The 23139-nt window shown below is 44.3% G+C and overlaps 1 protein-coding gene across 2 annotated transcripts in view; it reads left to right on the plus strand.

The window, feature by feature from the left end:
- Positions 1–23139, plus strand: part of WDR12 (WD repeat domain 12) — a 66698-nt gene that overhangs the window by 27800 nt on the left and 15759 nt on the right. For both annotated transcript variants that reach the window (XM_083154084.1, XM_083154083.1), the window contains exons 8-9: positions 7760–7842; positions 17311–17451. In XM_083154084.1, the coding sequence (XP_083010210.1) occupies positions 7760–7842; positions 17311–17451 (224 nt within the window). The remainder of the gene's footprint in view (positions 1–7759; positions 7843–17310; positions 17452–23139) is intronic.

Below are 23139 nucleotides of genomic sequence, written 5' to 3' on the forward strand. Positions count from 1 at the left end.
ATGGATCAATGACAAACATGAGACAAGAACATACAAACAAACAACATGAAGAATAGTATACAATTTGAGAAAAATCGTGAAAATATTTTGTGGAAGTCTGAGAAGGGGACTATATTACCTCTTATCTTAAGTATCCCAAAAGTATCAATAAATTTGTGTAAAGAATACTTATTTGTCAGACTAGGCACGTCTTCACTTAACCATCAATAGGTTAACACATCAAAGCATAAAGATAAATACAATATGTTGCCAGAATAGGGGGCTCACTGTCAAACAGCACACGTTTTGTCTAGTATTAATATTTTGCTGGAATTGGGCTGCAAAATCATAAATGAAATGAAAGCAGTGGTGAAGTACCTGAGCTATGTGTACTCGCAGGGTGGCTGCTGTCTGTGCTTACGGTGGCAATCAGATATTTGCACAGTTGAGCGGACTCTGCGAGTGTCACAGGTATGAAAGTGGAGCAACAGGGGGTTTCTGCTGTCTCCAGGGGCGACCAACCTGGCCCTGTTATACAAAGACAGCGCAGAGTCAGGTGATGGGTCCTCCGGAGATGAGAGAACCCTGATTAGAAGGGGTCAGTAAAGAGAGCACCTTCACTTTGAATCCCTGGCACACGCTACTGTCCAGTGTATATATCCATAGACGTAGTGAACACTGGTTGAGCGGTGTGCCTGGGTGGCGAATTGCAGAAGAAAGTGTAGATTGCACTCCGGTATTCAGACTCCGGCCTCTGAGTCACTATTGTACCATGCAAAAGGTGGTAAAAAAGAAAAAGATTTTTCAGAGATAATTCCACATCTAGGTTGAGGTGCAAAAGATGGGGAAGGAATCCCTATGCAATTCAAAACACTCAGCTTTGCGCAATAAGTTATCTGCCACTGTGTTTCAATATAGTATAATACTCAATCTCTGTACATTACAGAGTCACAGTTTTTAGGTATACAGGTGACACTCGCTGTGAAAACATAAAATGCAACATGGTATATATGCAATCAATTGGCAATAAATGGCAAGCCACTATAATTAGGTGTAGAGCAACAGGGTGTGAGCAATGGATTATTATCTTGTAACCCTGTGTTTAGGGATTGCAGGGAAAGTATTACTATATTTATTAATCACAGAAGCAAAGCCCTGAGGGCTGTAAACCTCACGGACACCCCTATGCAATGCAAAAGCACACAATTTTGTGCAATGAGTTGCCTACCACTGTGTTTAGGGTATAGTGTAAACCCTAGTCTCTGTGCGTTACAGAATCACAGTTTACGGTATACAGGTAACACTCGTTGTAATCAAATAAAATGCAGCATGGTATATATGCAATCAATTGGTAATAGATAACAAACCACTGTAATTGAGTATAGAGCAACAGGGTGTAAGCAATGAATTATTATCTTATAACCCCGTAGTTATGATTATAGGGAAAGTATTACTGTATTTATTTATCACAGAAGCAAAAAGCCCTGAGAGCTGTTAAACTCACGGACACCCGATCCCGGGTGTATCGCTGACGGCTCTGGACATCAGACAGCGAAATCCCCCAGTGTGTATGCTCCGGTGAGGATACTGCATCCAATCGGTATAGTGAATATCAGCCAAGGAGTTGAATATATGGACTGTCACAGTGGATAGATCACACGAGGTAGTCTGTGTATAAGGATAGATAATAGAGATGATAATCTCTGCGTTATTTTAGATAATCCCCAGCGTCTTCTGTGGTTTCTATCGGTACAGCTGTGATCTCCGCTGTTTGTCCTGTAAGGCAGCTGGAATGAGCAGTATCTGTGGGAGTTACCAAGGGAGACAAGCGGTAATTAAATGTCCCGTCTAGAAGTTGGTTCCGTCGGCGGCAGATGAATGAAGCCGCCGCTGTGTATCTCCGTCGGCTGCGCTGTTAATCAGTGAAAGCCGCTTGCTTGAGATAGACTGGTTAGGACGGGGGATCGGTGGTAATGAAATGTCCCGTCCAGGGATTGATGCCGACGGCGGCAGGGAAACAAAGCCGCCAGTGTATTTCTCCGGTGGTGAGAGCCTTCAGCTGGCCGGGGGTCGTGCTGTTCGCAGCGGTGAGAGCCGGATTCGGGTATGTGAAGCGTGCAGGGTCCCGCTCGTGCACAGCGGGGACCTGGAGCAACCGAGACGTACGTTTCACTTAAACAAGCTTTCTCAATCGGTGTACAGGTGTGCTCTGGCGCGACCCTGCACGCTTCACATACCCGAATCCGGCTCTCACCGCTGCGAACAGCACGACCCCCGGCCAGCTGAAGGCTCTCACCACCGGAGAAATACACTGGCGGCTTTGTTTCCCTGCCGCCGTCGGCATCAATCCCTGGACGGGACATTTCATTACCACCGATCCCCCGTCCTAACCAGTCTATCTCAAGCAAGCGGCTTTCACTGATTAACAGCGCAGCCGACGGAGATACACAGCGGCGGCTTCATTCATCTGCCGCCGACGGAACCAACTTCTAGACGGGACATTTAATTACCGCTTGTCTCCCTTGGTAACTCCCACAGATACTGCTCATTCCAGCTGCCTTACAGGACAAACAGCGGAGATCACAGCTGTACCGATAGAAACCACAGAAGACGCTGGGGATTATCTAAAATAACGCAGAGATTATCATCTCTATTATCTATCCTTATACACAGACTACCTCGTGTGATCTATCCACTGTGACAGTCCATATATTCAACTCCTTGGCTGATATTCACTATACCGATTGGATGCAGTATCCTCACCGGAGCATACACACTGGGGGATTTCGCTGTCTGATGTCCAGAGCCGTCAGCGATACACCCGGGATCGGGTGTCCGTGAGTTTAACAGCTCTCAGGGCTTTTTGCTTCTGTGATAAATAAATACAGTAATACTTTCCCTATAATCATAACTACGGGGTTATAAGATAATAATTCATTGCTTACACCCTGTTGCTCTATACTCAATTACAGTGGTTTGTTATCTATTACCAATTGATTGCATATATACCATGCTGCATTTTATTTGATTACAACGAGTGTTACCTGTATACCGTAAACTGTGATTCTGTAACGCACAGAGACTAGGGTTTACACTATACCCTAAACACAGTGGTAGGCAACTCATTGCACAAAATTGTGTGCTTTTGCATTGCATAGGGGTGTCCGTGAGGTTTACAGCCCTCAGGGCTTTGCTTCTGTGATTAATAAATATAGTAATACTTTCCCTGCAATCCCTAAACACAGGGTTACAAGATAATAATCCATTGCTCACACCCTGTTGCTCTACACCTAATTATAGTGGCTTGCCATTTATTGCCAATTGATTGCATATATACCATGTTGCATTTTATGTTTTCACAGCGAGTGTCACCTGTATACCTAAAAACTGTGACTCTGTAATGTACAGAGATTGAGTATTATACTATATTGAAACACAGTGGCAGATAACTTATTGCGCAAAGCTGAGTGTTTTGAATTGCATAGGGATTCCTTCCCCATCTTTTGCACCTCAACCTAGATGTGGAATTATCTCTGAAAAATCTTTTTCTTTTTTACCACCTTTTGCATGGTACAATAGTGACTCAGAGGCCGGAGTCTGAATACCGGAGTGCAATCTACACTTTCTTCTGCAATTCGCCACCCAGGCACACCGCTCAACCAGTGTTCACTACGTCTATGGATATATACACTGGACAGTAGCGTGTGCCAGGGATTCAAAGTGAAGGTGCTCTCTTTACTGACCCCTTCTAATCAGGGTTCTCTCATCTCCGGAGGACCCATCACCTGACTCTGCGCTGTCTTTGTATAACAGGGCCAGGTTGGTCGCCCCTGGAGACAGCAGAAACCCCCTGTTGCTCCACTTTCATACCTGTGACACTCGCAGAGTCCGCTCAACTGTGCAAATATCTGATTGCCACCGTAAGCACAGACAGCAGCCACCCTGCGAGTACACATAGCTCAGGTACTTCACCACTGCTTTCATTTCATTTATGATTTTGCAGCCCAATTCCAGCAAAATATTAATACTAGACAAAACGTGTGCTGTTTGACAGTGAGCCCCCTATTCTGGCAACATATTGTATTTATCTTTATGCTTTGATGTGTTAACCTATTGATGGTTAAGTGAAGACGTGCCTAGTCTGACAAATAAGTATTCTTTACACAAATTTATTGATACTTTTGGGATACTTAAGATAAGAGGTAATATAGTCCCCTTCTCAGACTTCCACAAAATATTTTCACGATTTTTCTCAAATTGTATACTATTCTTCATGTTGTTTGTTTGTATGTTCTTGTCTCATGTTTGTCATTGATCCATCTTAAGGATCAATTTTAGTAATAATAAAGTTGATATTTTAGACTGTTACATACAACACTATAGAAGGTTGTGCCCCACCCGGGAGTCTCTTTATTGATATTCTCTCTTGAATATCAACCCTCTTTTCGATAATAAATAAATGCAGAGACTGTTAACCCATTGACACTCAGGCTCGACCATAAGCCACCAACAGGGGAATATAACCCATGTATGTCACACCAAATGACCACTAGATAGTGACATAATATTGTGAAAAATAAGGCTAAAGTAATCCACAATAAAAGGAAGCTAACCTAGGTATTTCCCACCAAAAGCCACGAGATGGCAGTGGAATACTAAAAATTGGTTACCAACCTTAACTGTATCTAATCCCCCAACTAAAATACATGTTATTCAAGGCCGGATAAGGCAGAAAATAAAAAAGGAGACAAACAAGTATTTAAATATATACAGTGCTAACATAATTGCAGCCCAGCAAAACACTGAACCATATTGTCAATCACTTGGAGAAAATGTCAAAATAAGACACCAAGTGGCATTATCACTATTTAACAGACTAAAAAAGTGAACAATAAGTCTAATATATTTGACGTAATCAGAAAGCCAACACTCTGTCTGATAATAAATTGTCTCCTATTTAGATAAAAATCTCCTGGAGTAGGGGATAAAAGCTGTTAAATCAATACCTATACAGCCTCCTGCTCCTGTCAATGAGAACATAGGACACTCTCTATACAGCAAAATACAGGAACAAGTAACACGTCTAGTGAACATTTTAATCACTATAACACACTTTCCTACTTTAACAGTGCACAAGCACTCCACTCTATATGTATGTGTGACATGTATGTCTAATTTTTAACCTCTAATCATTTTCACAAAAAGCGGAGTGGACCAAGACCTGCGGTTCCACACGATTACAAAGAACGCAGACACCTAGGTCCTCTCTTTATATTCTTAAAAAAAATATTTTCTTTCTTTCAAATCAGTTTAAATTTTCGGTACTTGAGTATTATAGCGGCGCCTGTCGCATCGTATACCATAAGGCATACGATGGTATGCGATATTGTACAATGGCATACAATTTTAAAATTGTATGACATTGTATATGGCATCGAATGCCATACAATGCGATGGGATGCGATTTATAAATTGTATAAGCAGCCTAATGGGTGCTTACAATGTTAAATGCACCCCCCACGCCACCCCCCACTATAAACGTGAACCCGAAGCATGGCAATCGCAGCAAGCCTGCGAGGGGCGGCGGTACGCTTCCTACGACCTTTTGATACCCCCACTATCCACGTCGGTGTGTAGTTGATATTATATAGTGTGGCGAGCCACCGAGCCCGAAGCGTGGCGAGCGCACGTGTATAACTTCACAGGTATACGCGTCCCCTCGCGGGCTCGCTGCGATCGCCACGCTTCGGGTTCATGTTTATAGTGGGGGTGCATTTAACATTGTAAGCACCCATTAGGGTGCTTGTACAATTTGTAATCGAATAGTCGTGTAAAATTGCATCGTATGCCATCGGTTGTATGGCATACGATGCGATAAAAACATCGCACGACATCGGGGGCGCCGCTATAATACACAAGTACCAAATTTTCTGCAACAAACTGTGGGGCCATCTGCCTCTGTTAAAACCCTTAGTCGGGAGTCTTCCCAATCATCTCAGATAGAGGAATCCGTAGCCGAAAACCCTTTGTCTGAAGCCTAGGAAGAGGACCCTTCCCCTACCTTAGAGGATCGATCATATGACACAAGCTAGAGGGACTCGCTTATTAAATCTGTATGCAAGGTACTTTAGATAAAAAAAAAAAAAATGCAGATGCTCGTCCTTCCTCAGATGTCCCACTCTTTAAATGCTTGGACACTGGCACAGAGGGTCTTCCTACCATTGGCAAGAGGTTGGAACTTCAAGACATGATACACCTTTTCCTCAGACACTGTAGTGTCTGTCCATCACTGCATGCGAGTTTTGGGAAAACTGGTATCCTCATTTAAGATGGTGGGGTTCGGCAAATTCCATTCCAGCCCACTGGAACTACTGTCAGTGGGGCCATTCTCACCTCCACCTCAGGTCACAGACGGTCCCTTTGTCCCAGGAGGTTCGCCTCTCCTTCCTATGGTGGCTAATATAGTCAAACCTAAACAAAGGTTGCTCATTTGCACCCCACAATTGGGTACTGTTGACGACGGATAGCATCCTTCGATTCTAGGGGCAGTGGTAAAAGACAGGTCCTTCCAAGGCAATGTACAAACCTTGAATCTCGCCTACACATCATCGTCTTAGAGCACTGGGCACTCTTTCATGCTCTGTCAGACGGAACAATGCTCCACAGCAAACTGGTAAAGGTCCAGACGGACAACGTGACTGCTGTCACATATATATAAACCACAAGGGCAACACTAAAAGTGGAGCATGTAGTCTCTGAAATCATCAACTGGGCATAACTTTTTCTGTGTCCTGTCAGCAGCGTACATCCCAGGAGTCTTGAACTGAGATGCAGACTTCCTGAGCCAACAAGACGTACATGCGGGAGAATGGTCACTCCATCAGAAAGTATTCCGCCTTCTAGAGAGACGCTGGGGCAAGCCCAAGGTGTGGACCGGATAAACTGCCCCTGTATGAGGCACCCGAGATCCAGCAGCAAGTCTCCTAGATGCCCTCACGGCCCCTTGGCCGATTCAGAGAATGTGCATATCCCCACCGGTGGCTCTGTTAGCGACAGTGTTATGTTGCTTGGAAGAAAAGGTGGTGATGGCAATTCTAATTGCTCCAAATTGACCCAGGAGTGCCTGTTACGTCGACCTTCTCAAGCTGTGGTTTTGGGAATACCAAGCACTCACCCTTTTTGGTGAAGAGATAGTGTGTTGTGTATAGCCAAATCCATAAATGATAAATGAAGTCAATAAGTGAAAAATATGTTGTATAAAACTGTATTAACTAATTAAACAAAGCTAATATTGTAATGCCGCAGTGTATAGTCCTTGGTATCTTCACAGGAATAGGCCAGGGAGGTATCACTCTTGCATGGCCTTTATGGGGCTTATGGGTGTCTATTAAAGAGCCCATTGTAACCTTAGGTCCCTCACCAGCCCCATAAAGGCCACGCAGAGTGATACCTCACTGGCCTATTCCTGTGAAGATACCCAGGACTTATATACTGCTGCATTACAATATTAGCTTAGTCTCCAATTATTATAATATTAGATTAGTCTCTGCTTAAGTCTCCACCCTATACTGTATATCAGACTCCAGACTGTGTTCTCATCTGCTGCTCATCTACAAGAAGCATCCTTCTGTGCTTTTATTGTATAATTAAACTCACAGCATTATTTGAATGGTCTTCCACACTTTAATGTAGAAAGTGCATTTAGGTTATTCTCCATTGGTATGTACAGGTTTTATACAAATGTCATCATTTTTTAATAATCTGGATGTCTCCATTCTAGTGCCCACAGATGAAGATGAAACTGAGGAAGTGCCAGACCGCCCGAGGAAGAAACAAAAAACTGAACAGCTTGGACTAACGCGGGTATGTCATGTGGCACTTGCTGACCTTTGTTACAATTTCCCTGACACTGGATTCTACTGATCAGTGCTATGTTTGTTCCTAACTCCCGATTCTCACTGTCCTTTCTCTGGTAGATTATATACGTAGTTATGTGTCCCAAATAGAATGGCCGATGACCTCTGAAAGAGCATTATTTTTCTTGAATGCCCCATGACAGCGAGGACAATATTATCAGATCAGAAGGGACATAGTGCGGCCCTTTCCCTTTGTTTTCTACTGCAAACTTTTTACAAAACAAACACCCTTCTCTGTACCTGTTCCAATTCATTTATGTCCTTTTTTAAGGTGCGGTGCCCAGAACTGAACACAATATTCCAAGTGTGGTCTCACCAATGTCTTGTAAAGAGGCACTATCACATTGTCATCCCTTGAATCCATACCCCTTTTAATGCATGCCAGTGTCTGGTTTGCTTTTGCTGCTGCACTTGAGCAGTGTGCACTATTACCCAATTTTTCATCTATGATGACCCCCAAGTCCTTCTCTACAGCAGAATTCCCTATAATAACTCCATTTAGCCTATAAGTAGCTTGTTCATTTTTGTTCCCATAATGAATCACTTTACAATTTTCAAAGTTAAACGGCATTTTCCACCTTTCCGCCCACGTTTTCAGTTTATTTACGTCACTTTGTAGTGTTTTCACATCCTCTCCTGAGTTCATTTCCTTACTCAATTTCGTGTCGTCTGCAAATATTGCAATTTTACTCATTATGTCACTTCCAATATCATTAATGAATATGTATTAAACAAGGCGGGTCCCAATATTGAACCTTGCGGGACTCCACTTTGGACCTTACCCCAAGCTGGAATGTATGCCATTTACCACCACTCTGTCCCCGATGTGCAACCAGTTTTTAATCCAATTACAAATTTTATCTCCTAACCCTAAATTACCTAGTTTTATTAATAACCTTTTATGAGGCTCCGTGTCAAAAGCTTTAGAGAAATCAAGTAGTCTTACATCAACAGATATGCCCCCTATTACATCAAAAGTACAGCCCCCTACTGACTTCCTCATAGAAGCTAATTAAGTTAGTCTGACATGATCTATTTTTGTAGTATTGGTCGTTTGCTCCTCTAGGGAGCTTGTTACGTGTCTGCACACCAATTATTTTCTGGTGTTTCTAAGAGAGCCCCAGTTTTCTAATATCCAGTAGTGGGGGTGCTATTCCTCACAGCCAAATTTATAGTATTCACAAGGAGAAGAGAAGGAGGACTGTTTAGGGGGGAATGCACTGTTTAGAGGTATAATAATAAAATATATCCTTTATTTATTTAAGATTTCCTATATTTCAATAGCCTGTGAGTAGATTGCGTCAATTTTTTGACCCCTTCATGGTGTGCTCTATCAGTATAATAGAGCACACGCTACACCTTTCATCAGATGGTACTAGAAGTCCACTTCACTTTTGAAATATCAGGAATTATCAATATTGGTTAGTGTTTAGGGGTTCTTTGGTGCCATCTGCTGGTCGCTTAATAATATTACATGCAGTTTATAAAGCACCAAGAGTTATCACTGTTTATTTTTAGATATTAATATGTATTTCAGTGAGTCTTTGATGCCATCTGCTGGTCATTTGGCAATATTGCAATCAGTCATTGGAGGTGTGTAACTGACAGGACTATAAGCCTAATTGTGAGGCATTTCTATATTGGGACCAAGTGGAAATTCCTAGAGTCCCCACCGCTGGGCTCTCATAGGTACACTTTATTGTTTAGGATCCAATTTTCATTTGCCTCACAGGGATCATATAGCGTAATACTAATACAGCAATCAAAAAATCACATTTAAATATTTAAGACATCAAGCATTTAACACTGGATCTATGCCAACGCGCACGTTTCACTGTCTAACACAGCTTTGTCAAGGCCATCAAGGACAACAAGCATTTTTTCAAACTGGTCTCTGTGTAAATTTTAAAACCCTTATTTTCCTTCTTTAAGCACACAAGTGTATGTGTCTATGTTTGTGATTTTACCTCTATTTTTCACTGTTATGTCAAATTTCCATATTGAAATATGGGAAATCTTAAATAAACAAATAAAGGTTATATTTTATTATTATACCTCTAAACAGTGCATTCCCCCCTAAAAAGTCCTCCTTCTCTTCTCCTTGTGAATGATCTATTTTTGAAAAACCCAGGCTGAGCCTTACTTATCACTTTTTCCTGTTCTAAGAAATTTTGGATACTATCTCTTATTATTCCCTCTAATATTTTTCCCACAATGGATGTTAGGCCTGGTACACACCAGAACGATTAGGGCACGATTAGGGCACGATTAGGGCAAATTTCGACGGTTGTAACGACGGTTGTGCCTGAATTGGTGCACAATCGTTTGTATTTTACTCACGATCCTGGTCGTTTGCGATTGGATGCGCGCTCCCGGCACGTCCTATGTCGCATTGGAGATTTTGCCTCCTGCAGCAGAATCAGCCGATCCGACCGCTGATTGTGTGCTGATTTTATGCACATCGTTAGCACATTGTGTGCGCTTACGTCGTCGCGACCATCCATCCACATGTCATAAACGACCATGGCCAGTGCACACACGATGTACTCACGATCCGCACATCCGATGGTCGTACGACTGTCGGAAGCGACGTTGTATCGTATCTACATCGTAATTACATCGTTTGCAAAAGAAACACGATCGTTAGCACATCGTGAGTAGGCCGCGGGAGAGCGCTCCAGGGAAGTGCACGTTAAATCGTTAGCCGATCGTTAGACGATCCTGATCTTTCTGGTGTGTATGGGGCCTAAGGCTGACCGGCCTATAATTTTCAGGGTTAGTTTTGCTACCTTTCTTCCATTTTGGTACTACGTTAGCTATGTGCCAGTCCCTTGGTACCATCCCCGAGTTTATTGATTCCTCAACTACCAGATATAATGGTAGTGCTATGACAGAACGCAATTATTTTAGTATCCTAGGGTGTATTTTGCCGGGCCAGGAGATATGTTACTATTTAGGTTCTGTAATCTATTTTTGACTATTTCCTCACTCAAACATACAGTTTTGGAGCAATCAAAGCCGAGTATTGAATCTGTTTGAGATCTTCTGAAGATTCTTCCCTTGTAAATACCAAAGCAAAAAATTAATTGAATAATTCCGCTATCTCTTTTCCTTCTATTACCAGGGTACCCTGCTTATTTTTTAGTGGGCCAATATTTTACTTCCTTAAGTTTCCCGTTTATATAACTGTAGAATTTTTTAGGATTCGATTTGCTATCTGCCGCTATTTTACGTTCAGTCTCTAATTTAGCCATCGTGATTGTATTTTCACTTTTCTTATTACATTCTTTATATGCAGCAAATGATTTAGTCGTCTCTTATCTTGTTTAATCGCTTTGAATGCCCTCCTTTTTTTAGCGATTTCAAATTTGACTCTGCTGTTCAGCCACATCGGTTTTCTTTTGAAATTTGTTCTTTTATTTACCCTAGGAATAAATCAGTGCCCTCCAGCAGTATTTTTTTTTAAAGTTTGCCACCTTTTAGTAGCATCCTTACCTCCCTTATAGTTATGTTAGTTACAATGTCCCCGTTGTTGCTCATCAAGAGATCCAGGATATTGATACAAATAGTGGTCATTTAGGGCATCCAATAAAACCTTTCCCTCAGCGGTACTACTAGACCTATCCTTCCAATTTATTTCTGGGTAGTTAGTCACCCATAATAATAATGTCCCCTAAGCTGGCCGCTTTTCCCACCTGAGGTCTATTTCCTCTTCCTTATTTATATTGGGTGGTTTAAAACATGTTCCTACTATAATTTTTTTAGCTCCTTTTTAATATTAACCTGTGATTTCTACCCATACCGATTCTACCGACTCCATTGTGCTCTCGTTTATGTCTTCCCTTATGTATGGTTATAAGGATGGTTTAACATATAAACAAACCTCCCCTTTTACCTAATCTGTTTTTTCTAAAAATACTATAACCTTCTATGTTAGCCTCCCACTCATGTGATTCATCCCACCAAGTTTCAGTAATACCTAGGAGATCAAAATCTTCTTCAAAAACTACGGTCTCTAGTTCCCCCATTTTACCAGTTAAACTCCTAGCATTCAGATAAAGGCATTTCAGATCTCGTTTTTCCTTTGCCCTTGTCATGTTACCTGTTGCAGAAGGTTCCTGAAACGATAAATCCGTATCATAGACAATATTTGTACTTGGCTGTGTGTCTCTCATACACTTTTCGAACACCTTGTTCCCTTTTTCCTCCCTTCCCCTTGCTTCCTCCACAATGTAGCTGTCTTTGCCCTCTATTCTACACTCATTTATTGGTTTAAGGTTTCTTACTATACCCTCCCCTCACCCTCCTAGTTTAAAATCTCCTCAAGCCTTCCCACCATTCTACCCCCGAGCACCCCTGCCACCTCCTCATTCAGGTGCAATCCGTCGCGGCAAAAGAGATGGAACCTGACGAGAAGTCTCAAAGGAGAGATAATTATATGCATTAATCTTCAGTCGCAGTTGTTTTGTTACTTGGTCATCAGCAAATACATACAGCAAAGATAACGGTATCCGTTACCAAAAGGAGCCCCATCATATGTCCCAAATCCAGATGATGTCTGCTGGGGTATAAGGGGATGATCATCCGGTAGGCTGAAGCCTCCACACCCAGGATACAGTAGTAGTACTGGTCACCCTGGGCATAGCTGCATAGGAGTCTATTTTGGGGAATTGTGTATTTCCTGTGTCTGGGAATTCGTTCTTTTTGCGACTGCTACATATAGCGAGACAACATGGGGAATATGATGGAAAATCCAGTCAAAACAAAAAGCACTGTTATGGCTTTGTTCCTTCACTTCTTCTAATGACTGGTGGTCTCCAGGGCATTTTGCATGGGCTGTCGGGGGAGGTCTAGTGTCATGTATGCATTGGTGGCCACTGGGTTTGCTCTTGTGGAGCAGGCAGGGGCACAGGCTCTCAGTGGGTCGGTCTCTGATTTAAGGAAGGTAGGGCAGCTGCTGTGCCTCTGTATGGATTTTGAGTCACCTGCAACTGATGTGCGACTCACCAATTGGTGTCTGATCCACCCTAACCAAAGATATTTTGGGGTATAAGGAGTACAGATACTTCAATTTAAATTATTTATTATACAAAGTTTAGAGGATATAAGGAAAATTATTATAAACAATTGAGCCTATCAAATATAAGTAACCATAAATAATTAGTATATGAAATGGGGCCTTGCTGTTGACCATCCTTCCATGATGCTCTAATATTCCAGGGGCCACGGCACCAACACCCTCTACATGACTGCTTAAATCTTGCAAGCTACTTGAGGGCTAGAACTTGTATTGGCAGCTTTCCTACCTTCCACCCCTACTCCACATCCCCGTGCAACCTTCCAGTACTTTTGTTTCCAGGGCAGGGGTAGGGGACACTCCTTTGCAACCCCAGCCCTCAAAGGCCAAGTGCAAACATCCCTGGGCCATCAGGCGACCTGACACTAAGCCGGAGGATAAGCCTTTTGGATCTCAGGGTGGAGGGTTTCCTGCTGTCCCAAAATTCAGGATAGAGATTTTATGTTCCATAGTTCTGGCCTTATAACCAGGGGACTATATGGTGTCCCTGGACATCCAGGACTGGTACCTGCATATCCCCATCAGACTGGAACATTGACAGTTTCTGCAGTTTGCAATGCTGGACTGTCATTACCTTCGGCCTGTCCATGGCACCTCTGTGTTTACGAAGGTCATGGCAGTGATGGGCAGCATGTTGCACAATCAGGGGATCCAGATACTGCCGTATCTGCATGACTTGTTTATCCTGGCTGTCACCAGAGGTTCTCCAGGCTCATTTGGCCACAATGGTGACAGTCCTGGAACTTCACGACTGGATGATAATCCATATAGGTGCCCAGTTGGCAGATATATCTTCCAGAGGACCATCATGGGACTCTGCAGTCCCGGGTTCGTGTCTCCTCTTCCTCAGGCGGGTATCCATTCATGCCTGCATGAGGGCTTGGACTCTCGATAGTACCGGCCTTCGACATGCTGGAGTATGCACGGTTCCAGTCGTGCCCTCTACAATGGGAGATCCTCGCAAATGGTCAGGATCCTACTCCAATGTCTGGTCCCACCTGATTGTCTTGTCACTGGCCACACGGATCTCCCTGTCTTGGTGGCTTTTAGACCAGAATCTCACAGCGGGGAGACCGTTTTGTGTTCACCAGTGGACTCTTCTCACCACAGATGCCAGCCTTTGCGGTTGGGGAGCGGTGACTTTCCAACGATATTTCCAAAGGATTATGGAATGCACAAGAATCCCGGCTGTCGATCAATGTCCTCAAACTGAGGGCAGTCTTGCAAGCCCTCGGGCCTGGCAGAACCTTGGCTCCGAGGTCACCCTGTGCAGGTCCAGTCGGACAATGCGACGACTGTGGCTTATATCAACCACCTGGGGCACTCTGAGTCGGGTGGCTATGGCAGAGACCTCCTGCATCTTTCAATGGTCAGAGGGGAAGATCCCTGCTCTCTCAGCGATCTTTATCCCGGGGGTCCTCAATTGGGAGGCGGATTTTCTGAGCCGTCAGACTCTGGATGCCTGCGAATGCGCCCTCCATCCGGAGGTGTTCCAGATGTTGGTACACCGTTGGGGCAGACCCGAGGTGGACTTCATGGCATCATGCCACAAGATCACCCTATACGGGTCCAGGTCTCGAGACCCGAGGGCTTGCATGGTAGATGCCCTGTCAACCCTCTGGACATTTGTTCTGATGTACGCCTTTCCCCCCGATCTCGCTCCTCAGAGTAGTCCGCAAGTTGAAGGCAGAAGGGGGTACATTGATCCTGGTGGCTCCAACATTGGCCCAGACCAGGGGTGGCCAACTCCAGTCCTCCAGAGCTACCAACAGTTCACATTTTCCAGCTCACCTCGCAGGTACACAGGTGCACTCATTACTTACTGACACATTTTAAAAGCTTCACAGGTGGAGCTAATTACTTTACTTGTGATTCTGTGAGGAGACATGGAAAACATTAACTGTTGGTTGCTCTGAAGGACTGGAGTTGGCTACCCCTGGCCCAGATGGATCTGGTTCTCAGATATGCAGGCGCTATCAGTAGCCCCTCTGATCCATCTGCCTCTATTTCCAGATCTGCTCACTCAAGGTCCGTGTCTACATCCAAACCTGCAGCATCTGGCTTTGACGGGGTGGCTGTTGAGACCTCCTTGTTAAGAGCCAAAGACTTTAACTCAAAGATCATATCAACTATGCTCAAGGCCTGCAAGCCTTCTTCGGCTGGTGCTTACCATCGCATCTGGCGGGTTTACTTTTACCGTTTGGCCAGGATTCTGTCATTCTTGCAGAAGGGTTTGGAGCCTGGTTTGCGCTTGTGCTCTTTAAAAGTATAAGTTTCGGCTTTAGCCATCCTGTTCCGTAGGAGGTTGGCATTATTGCAGGATGTCTGCAATTTCATGTAGGGTTTCCTGCGTATCCAACCTCCCTCTGTTCCCCCGGTTGCTCTGAGATCTTTTACTGGTCCTCAGGGCTCTTTTGGGCACCCCTTTGTTGGCTTACCTGGAGTACAGTTTTCCTGTTGGCTATTGATTCAACCTGGAGGGTTCTGACCTGTCTTGTCAGTCACCTTTCCTAAAATTCCATCCTGACAGGGCGGTTCTTGGTTTAATTCCTTCACACCTCCCCAAGGTGGTATCTAAATTTCTATCTAAATGTCAACCAGGATATTGTGGTCTCTGCCTTTAGGCAACCGGATGCCTCTCCTGAAAAGTCTTCCCAAGATGTGGTCCGTACTTTGCGCATCTGTGTGTCACACTAAGGCTTTTAGGATATCAGACTTTTTTTTTTCTCTACGGATTTCAAGAGAGGTTGGCCTGCTACTAAGCAGACAATTGCCTGCTGGCTTAGATCTGTCATCAAGCAGGCATACTTGAGTGCCTCCCTCCTGCAGGGGTCTGGGCTCATTCCATGAGGTCTGTGGGTGCGTCTTGGGCTGTTAGGGGGGGTGTAACAGCAGAGCCACTTTGCAAGGTAGAACTTGGTCATCCGCCAATACCTTTCTGCTCTTCTACGCATTTGATACTTTTGCCTCCCAGGACTCTGTGTTTGGCCAGAGTATACTGGCTGTGGCACAGACACGTCCCCACCCTTAGGTGGTTGCTTTAGCATGTCCCAGTGTTAGCCCTGTGGCCCCTGATGTGTCCCAAAAAATAAAATGAGATTTATGTCTTAGAAGAAGAAGTTGAACCTTTCTAGTGCTGGAATGCTCCCTCTTGCCACTCCACTACCCAGCATTAAGCCCGTGGCCGCTGACGTCATCGAAGAAAGAGATTTAACAAGTCATAAATCTCGTTTTTCTCGACTCAGTGTTCTTCATGTATCTGCTGGATAAAAAATAGGGAGGTAGTTTTAAGACCATTTTTATTTGCTCCTGAGTATTCTGGCCTTTTACTAGCCTCAGCATGGGTGAGTGAGCTATGGAGACTGTGGGTGACCAATTTATTGCAGGGCTTCACATGTATTCATCCAGGGGTTCCCTTCTGGACTTGGCAGAATGACTTTGTGGTGCACTTGAACACACAAGCGAGGCCATGAAAGATGTGCTTAGGTGGTTTAAAGGGTTTTGTCTATGGCCTGGACCAATGTTGCCTTTTAGTATTGCGCTTTTTAGTTTTTCCACTTCTCCTGCATTCCTTACAAATTCCTCCACTCTGCCAAGGTATCGCTTACACATTTTCTCATCCCTACAAAATCAGCCTTCCTAAAGTCTAACACCTTTTGTGTGGGATGTTAGTCTCCGTCTTTATTCTAAACCATACTTATTCAGACGATCTGCTGATGAAGGTTGCATAGTTCAAGTACTTGTGGATCCTGAGTTTCGATCCTAATACCTTGCCAGCGCCTTTGGGTATAGTAAGATTATTCATGTAAATGTTGGCGAAAGTGTGCGATTTATTGTGGTGATGATGATAATGACTTGCGACACCCCCCTACAACATTATGGGGTAGTTTAAGCTCGGTAAAGTGATAAAGTGGTTTTTATCACCGGCCAATCAGCTCCTACCTGTCATTTTTCAAACCAAGCCTGTAACTTCACAGGTAGGAGCTGATTGGCCGGTGGTAAAAGACACTTTATCACTTCACTGAGCTTAAGAAATCTGCCCCTATATGCCATGGGGTTCTTGTCTGCCAGTATGCCACCTCACATGACCTGCTATTCAGTCTAACATTCCATGTCCTCAGGATTTCTCTTAATATGTGTTTTCACTGAGCTATGTTTTGCTGTTTGGCTTCTTTAACTCCTTTTACACTGACTATGAAAGAGGCTATACATAATATATTAACCCTTGCCTGACCATATGCATCCTATTGTTTACTTTATTCTTTTTAAAATTCACGTTTTGGGCTCCAAAGCTATTGTTCCGCTACCATTTATTGTTCTATTGCCTTTGTCCTGCAGACTCCTATTGTCACTCTCTCTGGGCACAATGAGGCCATCTCCTCTGTGCTGTGGTCGGAAGCAGATGAGGTCTGCAGCGCATCCTGGGATCACACGATCAAGGTCTGGGACGTGGAGTCTGGGGAAGCCAAAACCACTTTGGTAAGAACACCCGATGCCCATGTAACTGGCTCCCTCCTTTTCTGGAGTCACTGGGGCCCTAATCTGATATTTTTAGGATTTGAACCACGATAACTCACTGATGAAGCTGCTGTTCCACTGTGGAAGTAGTGTTACTAGGGATGCCAATCCCGGGGCATTTTTTCAATCCCGGGAATCGGGATTGAAAAATGCTCAATACCAGGATCCCCGGGATTGGCCTCTCTAATAAAAAGAAATTCAAAAATGACCCCGCCCCCTAAACTACCCGCCACGCATGTCATTATAAATGCCTACTAAACCAGCCCCCAACCCCAGACAATCCTCCTATTACCCTGTAAGTGCAGTCACTTACGTCATTTGTGACAGGCAGAGGCAGAAGTCTGTCTCCTGCGGACGGGCTGCACAGCGGGCGTGTGGCCTGGTGTCTGGGTTCGGAACACTGATCTGCGCTGACAGGCATAGCGGCGGCCAGGCTGCGCAGTGTGACGTAATGTCAGGGATCACGCTGCACAGCCTGGGCGCCGCCATGTCTGTCAGCACAGATCCCTGTCCCCAACAGCGGCAGGGGGGGTTAGAAGAGTCAGCCGGACAGCATCTGAGCCATATACTAGTGCCCAGCGCTGCCCGGCTTTAAAAAAAAAGAGTGCATTTTACACGGGGTACTAATCCTGGAATCCCAGGATTGGAAGCTTCAATCCCGGGATTCAAATCCCGCCGATTTTAGGACAAAATCCCAGGATCCCGCCAGTCCCGGGATTGGCCTCCCTAAGTGTTACCAATGGCTATTGCATCTGCCATCTGTATGGGGCAGTGTGTGGTGTGGGCTGATCAGTCCATAAGCTGAGACTTCAGTCATTTCAGTTGATACATTAACCCCTTGTCTGTTTGCGACCGGTCAAGGGAGTTTGGGGTCGCTCAGGGATGGGGTCTCAGACATTCATGTATTTAGGCAACCAAACACCCAAGTGGCGGCAAGGAACAGCGGTGGGGTAGCCCGGCGTAGGCTTGAACTACAAGTGGGTTGAGCGATGGGGTGGAGGGTTGGAGGGAGGGAGGGGAGTGGTGGAGCTGCCACATGGTGGTGCGCCAGTGGTGCACACCTGCTCATAAGTGTTGTGCCTGGGATAATTTCTGGACATATCAATGAATCCTTAATGAAAACAAAGCTTTTCTCGTCCCGCTGCTCAGAAAGAAGGAGGGAGGGGCCTGGCTTAGTACGGTGTAGGCAGCACGCCAACACTGCTCCCACCAAGGATCCGTTTATTTCCCCATTCTGAGCCGCCCAAACTAGGATGCATAAATATAAAATGCATACCATCCGGTTAAACTGACCAAATAATGCTCCGTTCCTGAAGCTGAAGCCGGGAGTACGAGGGACGCAGCGAGTCCTATGCAGAGAAGATCCGGAAGTGCTTGTGCAGGTCTGCCTCGTGGAGGAGAATCGGGGCTCGACTAGCTGTGCCTGTGAGAGACGCGTCTGAGGGGGAACCCTGCCAGAGTGCCGGGCGTGTGACTGGTACCTGGGACCGCGCCGGTGAGAACCACTAAATCCTGGGGATCGCCTGGGGGCAGAGTGCAAACCCAGGGGTTGCTGGGTCCCGGAGAGCGTGGGGAGCGGCATCAGCGCCTGGGATAGAGACGGCGGTGCCAGCTGAGACCGGGCCAGTACTGTGGCAGAGTCAGACCCGGACACTGGTGGATCCCGGAAAGAGCGGAGGAGCAGGGGCCCCCATTTGATAAAAGAAGAACCCTGGAAAGACGACGTCGGTGAGTATGGGGAGAGTGGTGACGTGCAGAGACATTACTGTTTGATCCCTATTAGCTCCTGGGTGCGTTCTGTGGCAGAGAACGGGCACGGGGACACTGGGACTGTTGTTTTGTGAAGGAAGGAGGCTGAGGAGAAGTTCCCTTGTGTTGGCAGGGGCATACCTGACATTAAAACAAATAAGCTATATACTGTATAACTTAAAGTCCCTCTGGTGCACAGTTTGACTTGCCATTTCGGATCTGTATATCAGATAAATACTTTGGCTTAACATAATGAGGAAGACTGGAAATACCTCTGCTGCAGCACAGCGGCTGGAGAGATATGCAAGAAATGCTCAGTCCCCTGCTCCCCCACAGTTACAAGAAATACCACCACCCTCCCCTAAGGCCACAATAGGAGAAAAAAGCAGTGAGGATGTGACACACTCAACACAACAAATATTACAGGCCATCGGTACATCTGAGCACAGAGTTACAGAAAAGATAGGCCATGTACAGGCAAAGATTTCATTGATTAGACATGATATGCAAAAACTCACTGAAAGAGTTAAAAATATGGAGCAACGTGTATTGGATGTGGAGGACATTGTAAACCCGTATTTATCAGAGCGTATGTAAATTCCATCTTAATGAATATTCTTGCGGTATATGTTCCACCGCTGTATAATAATGATGTATTAAAACAGGTATGGAGGGTAGTACCACAAAGTAGTCCCTTAACGTCATCTCCATCCTCTCTTTCTAATCTGGTGTCAGAGATGGGCCTAATTGATGCGTGGAGACTTCGATTCCCAAAGGATGCACAGTACTCCTGTTTCTCTACTACACATAGTACTTTCTCGCGCACTGATATGGCACTTATCTCCCCAGACTAACTACCAATGGTAACATCTATTGGGTATTTGTCTAGAGGAATATCTGACCATTCCCCTCTGTTGATGGTCCTTGATACATTAATACCACAAGGGGAAAGATACTGGAAACTTAATCCATTCTGGATAACATTGATGGGTGAAGGTACAGAGTTAACTAGGGAGTAGTCAGAGTTCCAGACGAATAATACAGGTTGAGTATCCTGTATCCGTACATCCCTTATCCGAATTATTCCAAAAACCGTGGTTTTTGGAATCATTCGAATTTTTTTTTTTTAACCCCCCTAACCCTCTTTTCATACTTACCAAGTCCCCGGGCGTCCACAGCAGGCCTCCGGCATCTTCTCCAGGGTCTCCAGCGGTCCCAGGAATGTATTGCCCGAGTGTGCGCGCGCGCCGGTGACGTCACCGGTGCGTGCGCACACTCGCGCAATGCATTCCTGGGACCGCTGGAAACCCAGAGAAGATTCCGGAGGCCTGCTGTGGACGCCGAGGGACCACCGGACACCATCAGGGGACAGGTAAGTATGCCTAAAATTAAATATTCCAAAAACCGAACAATTCCCCTATCCGGAATGCTTGTGGTCCCGAGCATTTCGGATAGGGGATACTCAACCTGTAATACATGTTCCTCAAACTCAGTCAAACATGATACGTTCAAAGCCTTTATAAGAGGTTCCTTAATAAGGAAAGTAACTGATATAAAAAAGAATGGATACAAACAGGAGAAGCAGTTGGAGCAAAGGCGTAACAATTTAGAAGCAAAATATTTGATTTCTAGATCCCCATTAGATTATAACCTGTGGGAAGGAGCCAGACAGGAATGGACTAGTCATTTATTAGATAAGTCCGGAGACTATTATTCGCAAAACATAATATGTACTCACAATCAGATATGGGAGGGGGGTATTTAGCTTTTCTATCAAGAGACGAAAAAAATAGTGCCATTATCTCCAAGATACAAGATGAAGAGGGAAAAATGAAGTATTCAAGCTCAGATATTGCGGAGGTTTTTTCTGTATATTATAAATCCTTATATTCTTCAAAGACTATGTACATGAATGAGCAATTAGATGAATATTTTGAGTCGATACAAGTACCAGGATTATCGCAAGAGGCGATTGATTATTTAGACTCCCCCTTTACGCTGGAGAAAGTTGAAGTCGCTATCCAGTATTTTCCTAATAAAAAAGCCCCGGGATCTGATGGCATACCAGTAGAACTTTATAAAAAATGTAAAGATGATTTTCCTCTATATTTGTTAGATATATTTAACAGTTCAATGGAGAGTGGTGTATTACCATCCTCAATGTCAGAAGCAGTTAGTCGTTATCCTCAAACCTGGAAAGGATCCAACTATGCCGGATTCATATAGGCCTATTTCGCTATTGGCCATTAGGCTCAATTCTGTAATTACATCCATTATACATGGAGACCAAACTGGCTTTATGCCAGGTAGAAATACAACCTGTAATCTCCGAAGATTATTCATTTGCAAATGGGAAAAAAAACAGGGTCGGAAGCCGTGGTGGTGTCGTTAGATGCTGCCAAGGCTTTCGAGTCAGTGGAGTGGAGGTATCTGTGGAGAGTTTTAGAAAAAATTTATTTTGGTCCGCGGTATATACAGTGGATTAAATTATTATATTCAGCCCCTGTAGCGCGAATTTCAGTTAACGGGTATATAACCAAACCATTTAGTCTGGAGAGAGGGACACTCCAGGGATGTCCCTTATCCCCGGCATTATTTGCTCTGGCGATTGAACCATTAGCTTGTCTCCTGAGGATATCGCCAGATGTGGTAGGCTGTAGAATCGGTAATATTACAGACACAATTGCATTATATGCAGACGATATATTATTGTTTCTGCAGGAAATAATTAGATCAGTACCAGCCATGCTGCAAATGATGGTACTTGTGTAGTTTCACGGCGCCAGCATGGCGCCGTGCTACTTCTGGGTTCTATGCTCGCCACAAACTATGTTTAAAAAAGTAACTTAACTCCATGCCAACATGGATAGTTCATACCCCCACTATCCATGTTGGCATGGAGTTGATTTTAAATAGCGTAGCGTGGCGAGCGTAGCGTGGCGAGCGTAGCGAGCCACCGAGTCCGCAGCGTGGGCGAGCGAAGCGAGCCCCGCAAGGGACTCAGACGCACGGCGCCATACTGGCGCCGTGAAACTACACAAGTACCCAAATTATTAATGCTTTTGGAAAGTTCTCCGGGATATGTATAAATTGGACCAAATCAAATATTATGCCAATATCTGGGGTCCTCCCCCAAAATACAGATCCCCAATATTATTTACAATGGACTTTAAAATTTAGATATTTGGGGGTATGGGTCACTCCAAGTCCATTAGAGTATGTGGTACAAAATATAGTGCCTATAACGGATGAATAAAGCACACGTATGGAAAAAACTCCCCTTAACAGTAATTGGACGTATTAATTTAATTAAAATGATAATACAGCCAAAATATTTATATTTGTTACAGCATTCACCCGTATACATACAAAAGAAAGTGTTCACCACAATAGATAGTATTATATCTTCTTTTATTTGGGGGAACGGAACACAGAGAATAGCGTTAAAAGCTCTAAAAAAATCCAAAAAGGAGGGAGGGGTTGGACTTCCTAATATGCAGGTATATTATTTAGCTACACAATTAGTACATATATCAGAATGGCTACAGGGAAAAGGTGGGGATACTTTTTCGGAATTATATTATCCACATAGAATTCAACCAATAGAGCCTCTACAATTTCTGTTGTCTGATAACTCAATTTCAGCACTGCCTCCACTGATGAGACAAAATAAGCTTGTATGGAGGCAGGCACACAATATAAGTGACTGGAAAGATATTGATAAAGATCAATCATTATGGAATAATGCGACATTTAAGGAATTAGTTCCCCTATCTAGGGATAATATTTGGAGAGGAGTAGGAGTAAGTACAATAAAACAGATATATGAAGATGGGACATTTAAAACATTTGAACAAATTAGAAGAGAGTTTAATGTACCAAATGTAATGTTTTTTAGAT

The sequence above is a fragment of the Crinia signifera genome, chromosome 7 (genome assembly GCF_055691185.1).
Source record: "Crinia signifera chromosome 7, ASM5569118v1, whole genome shotgun sequence".
In the NCBI taxonomy this organism is placed as follows: Eukaryota; Metazoa; Chordata; class Amphibia; order Anura; family Myobatrachidae; genus Crinia; species Crinia signifera.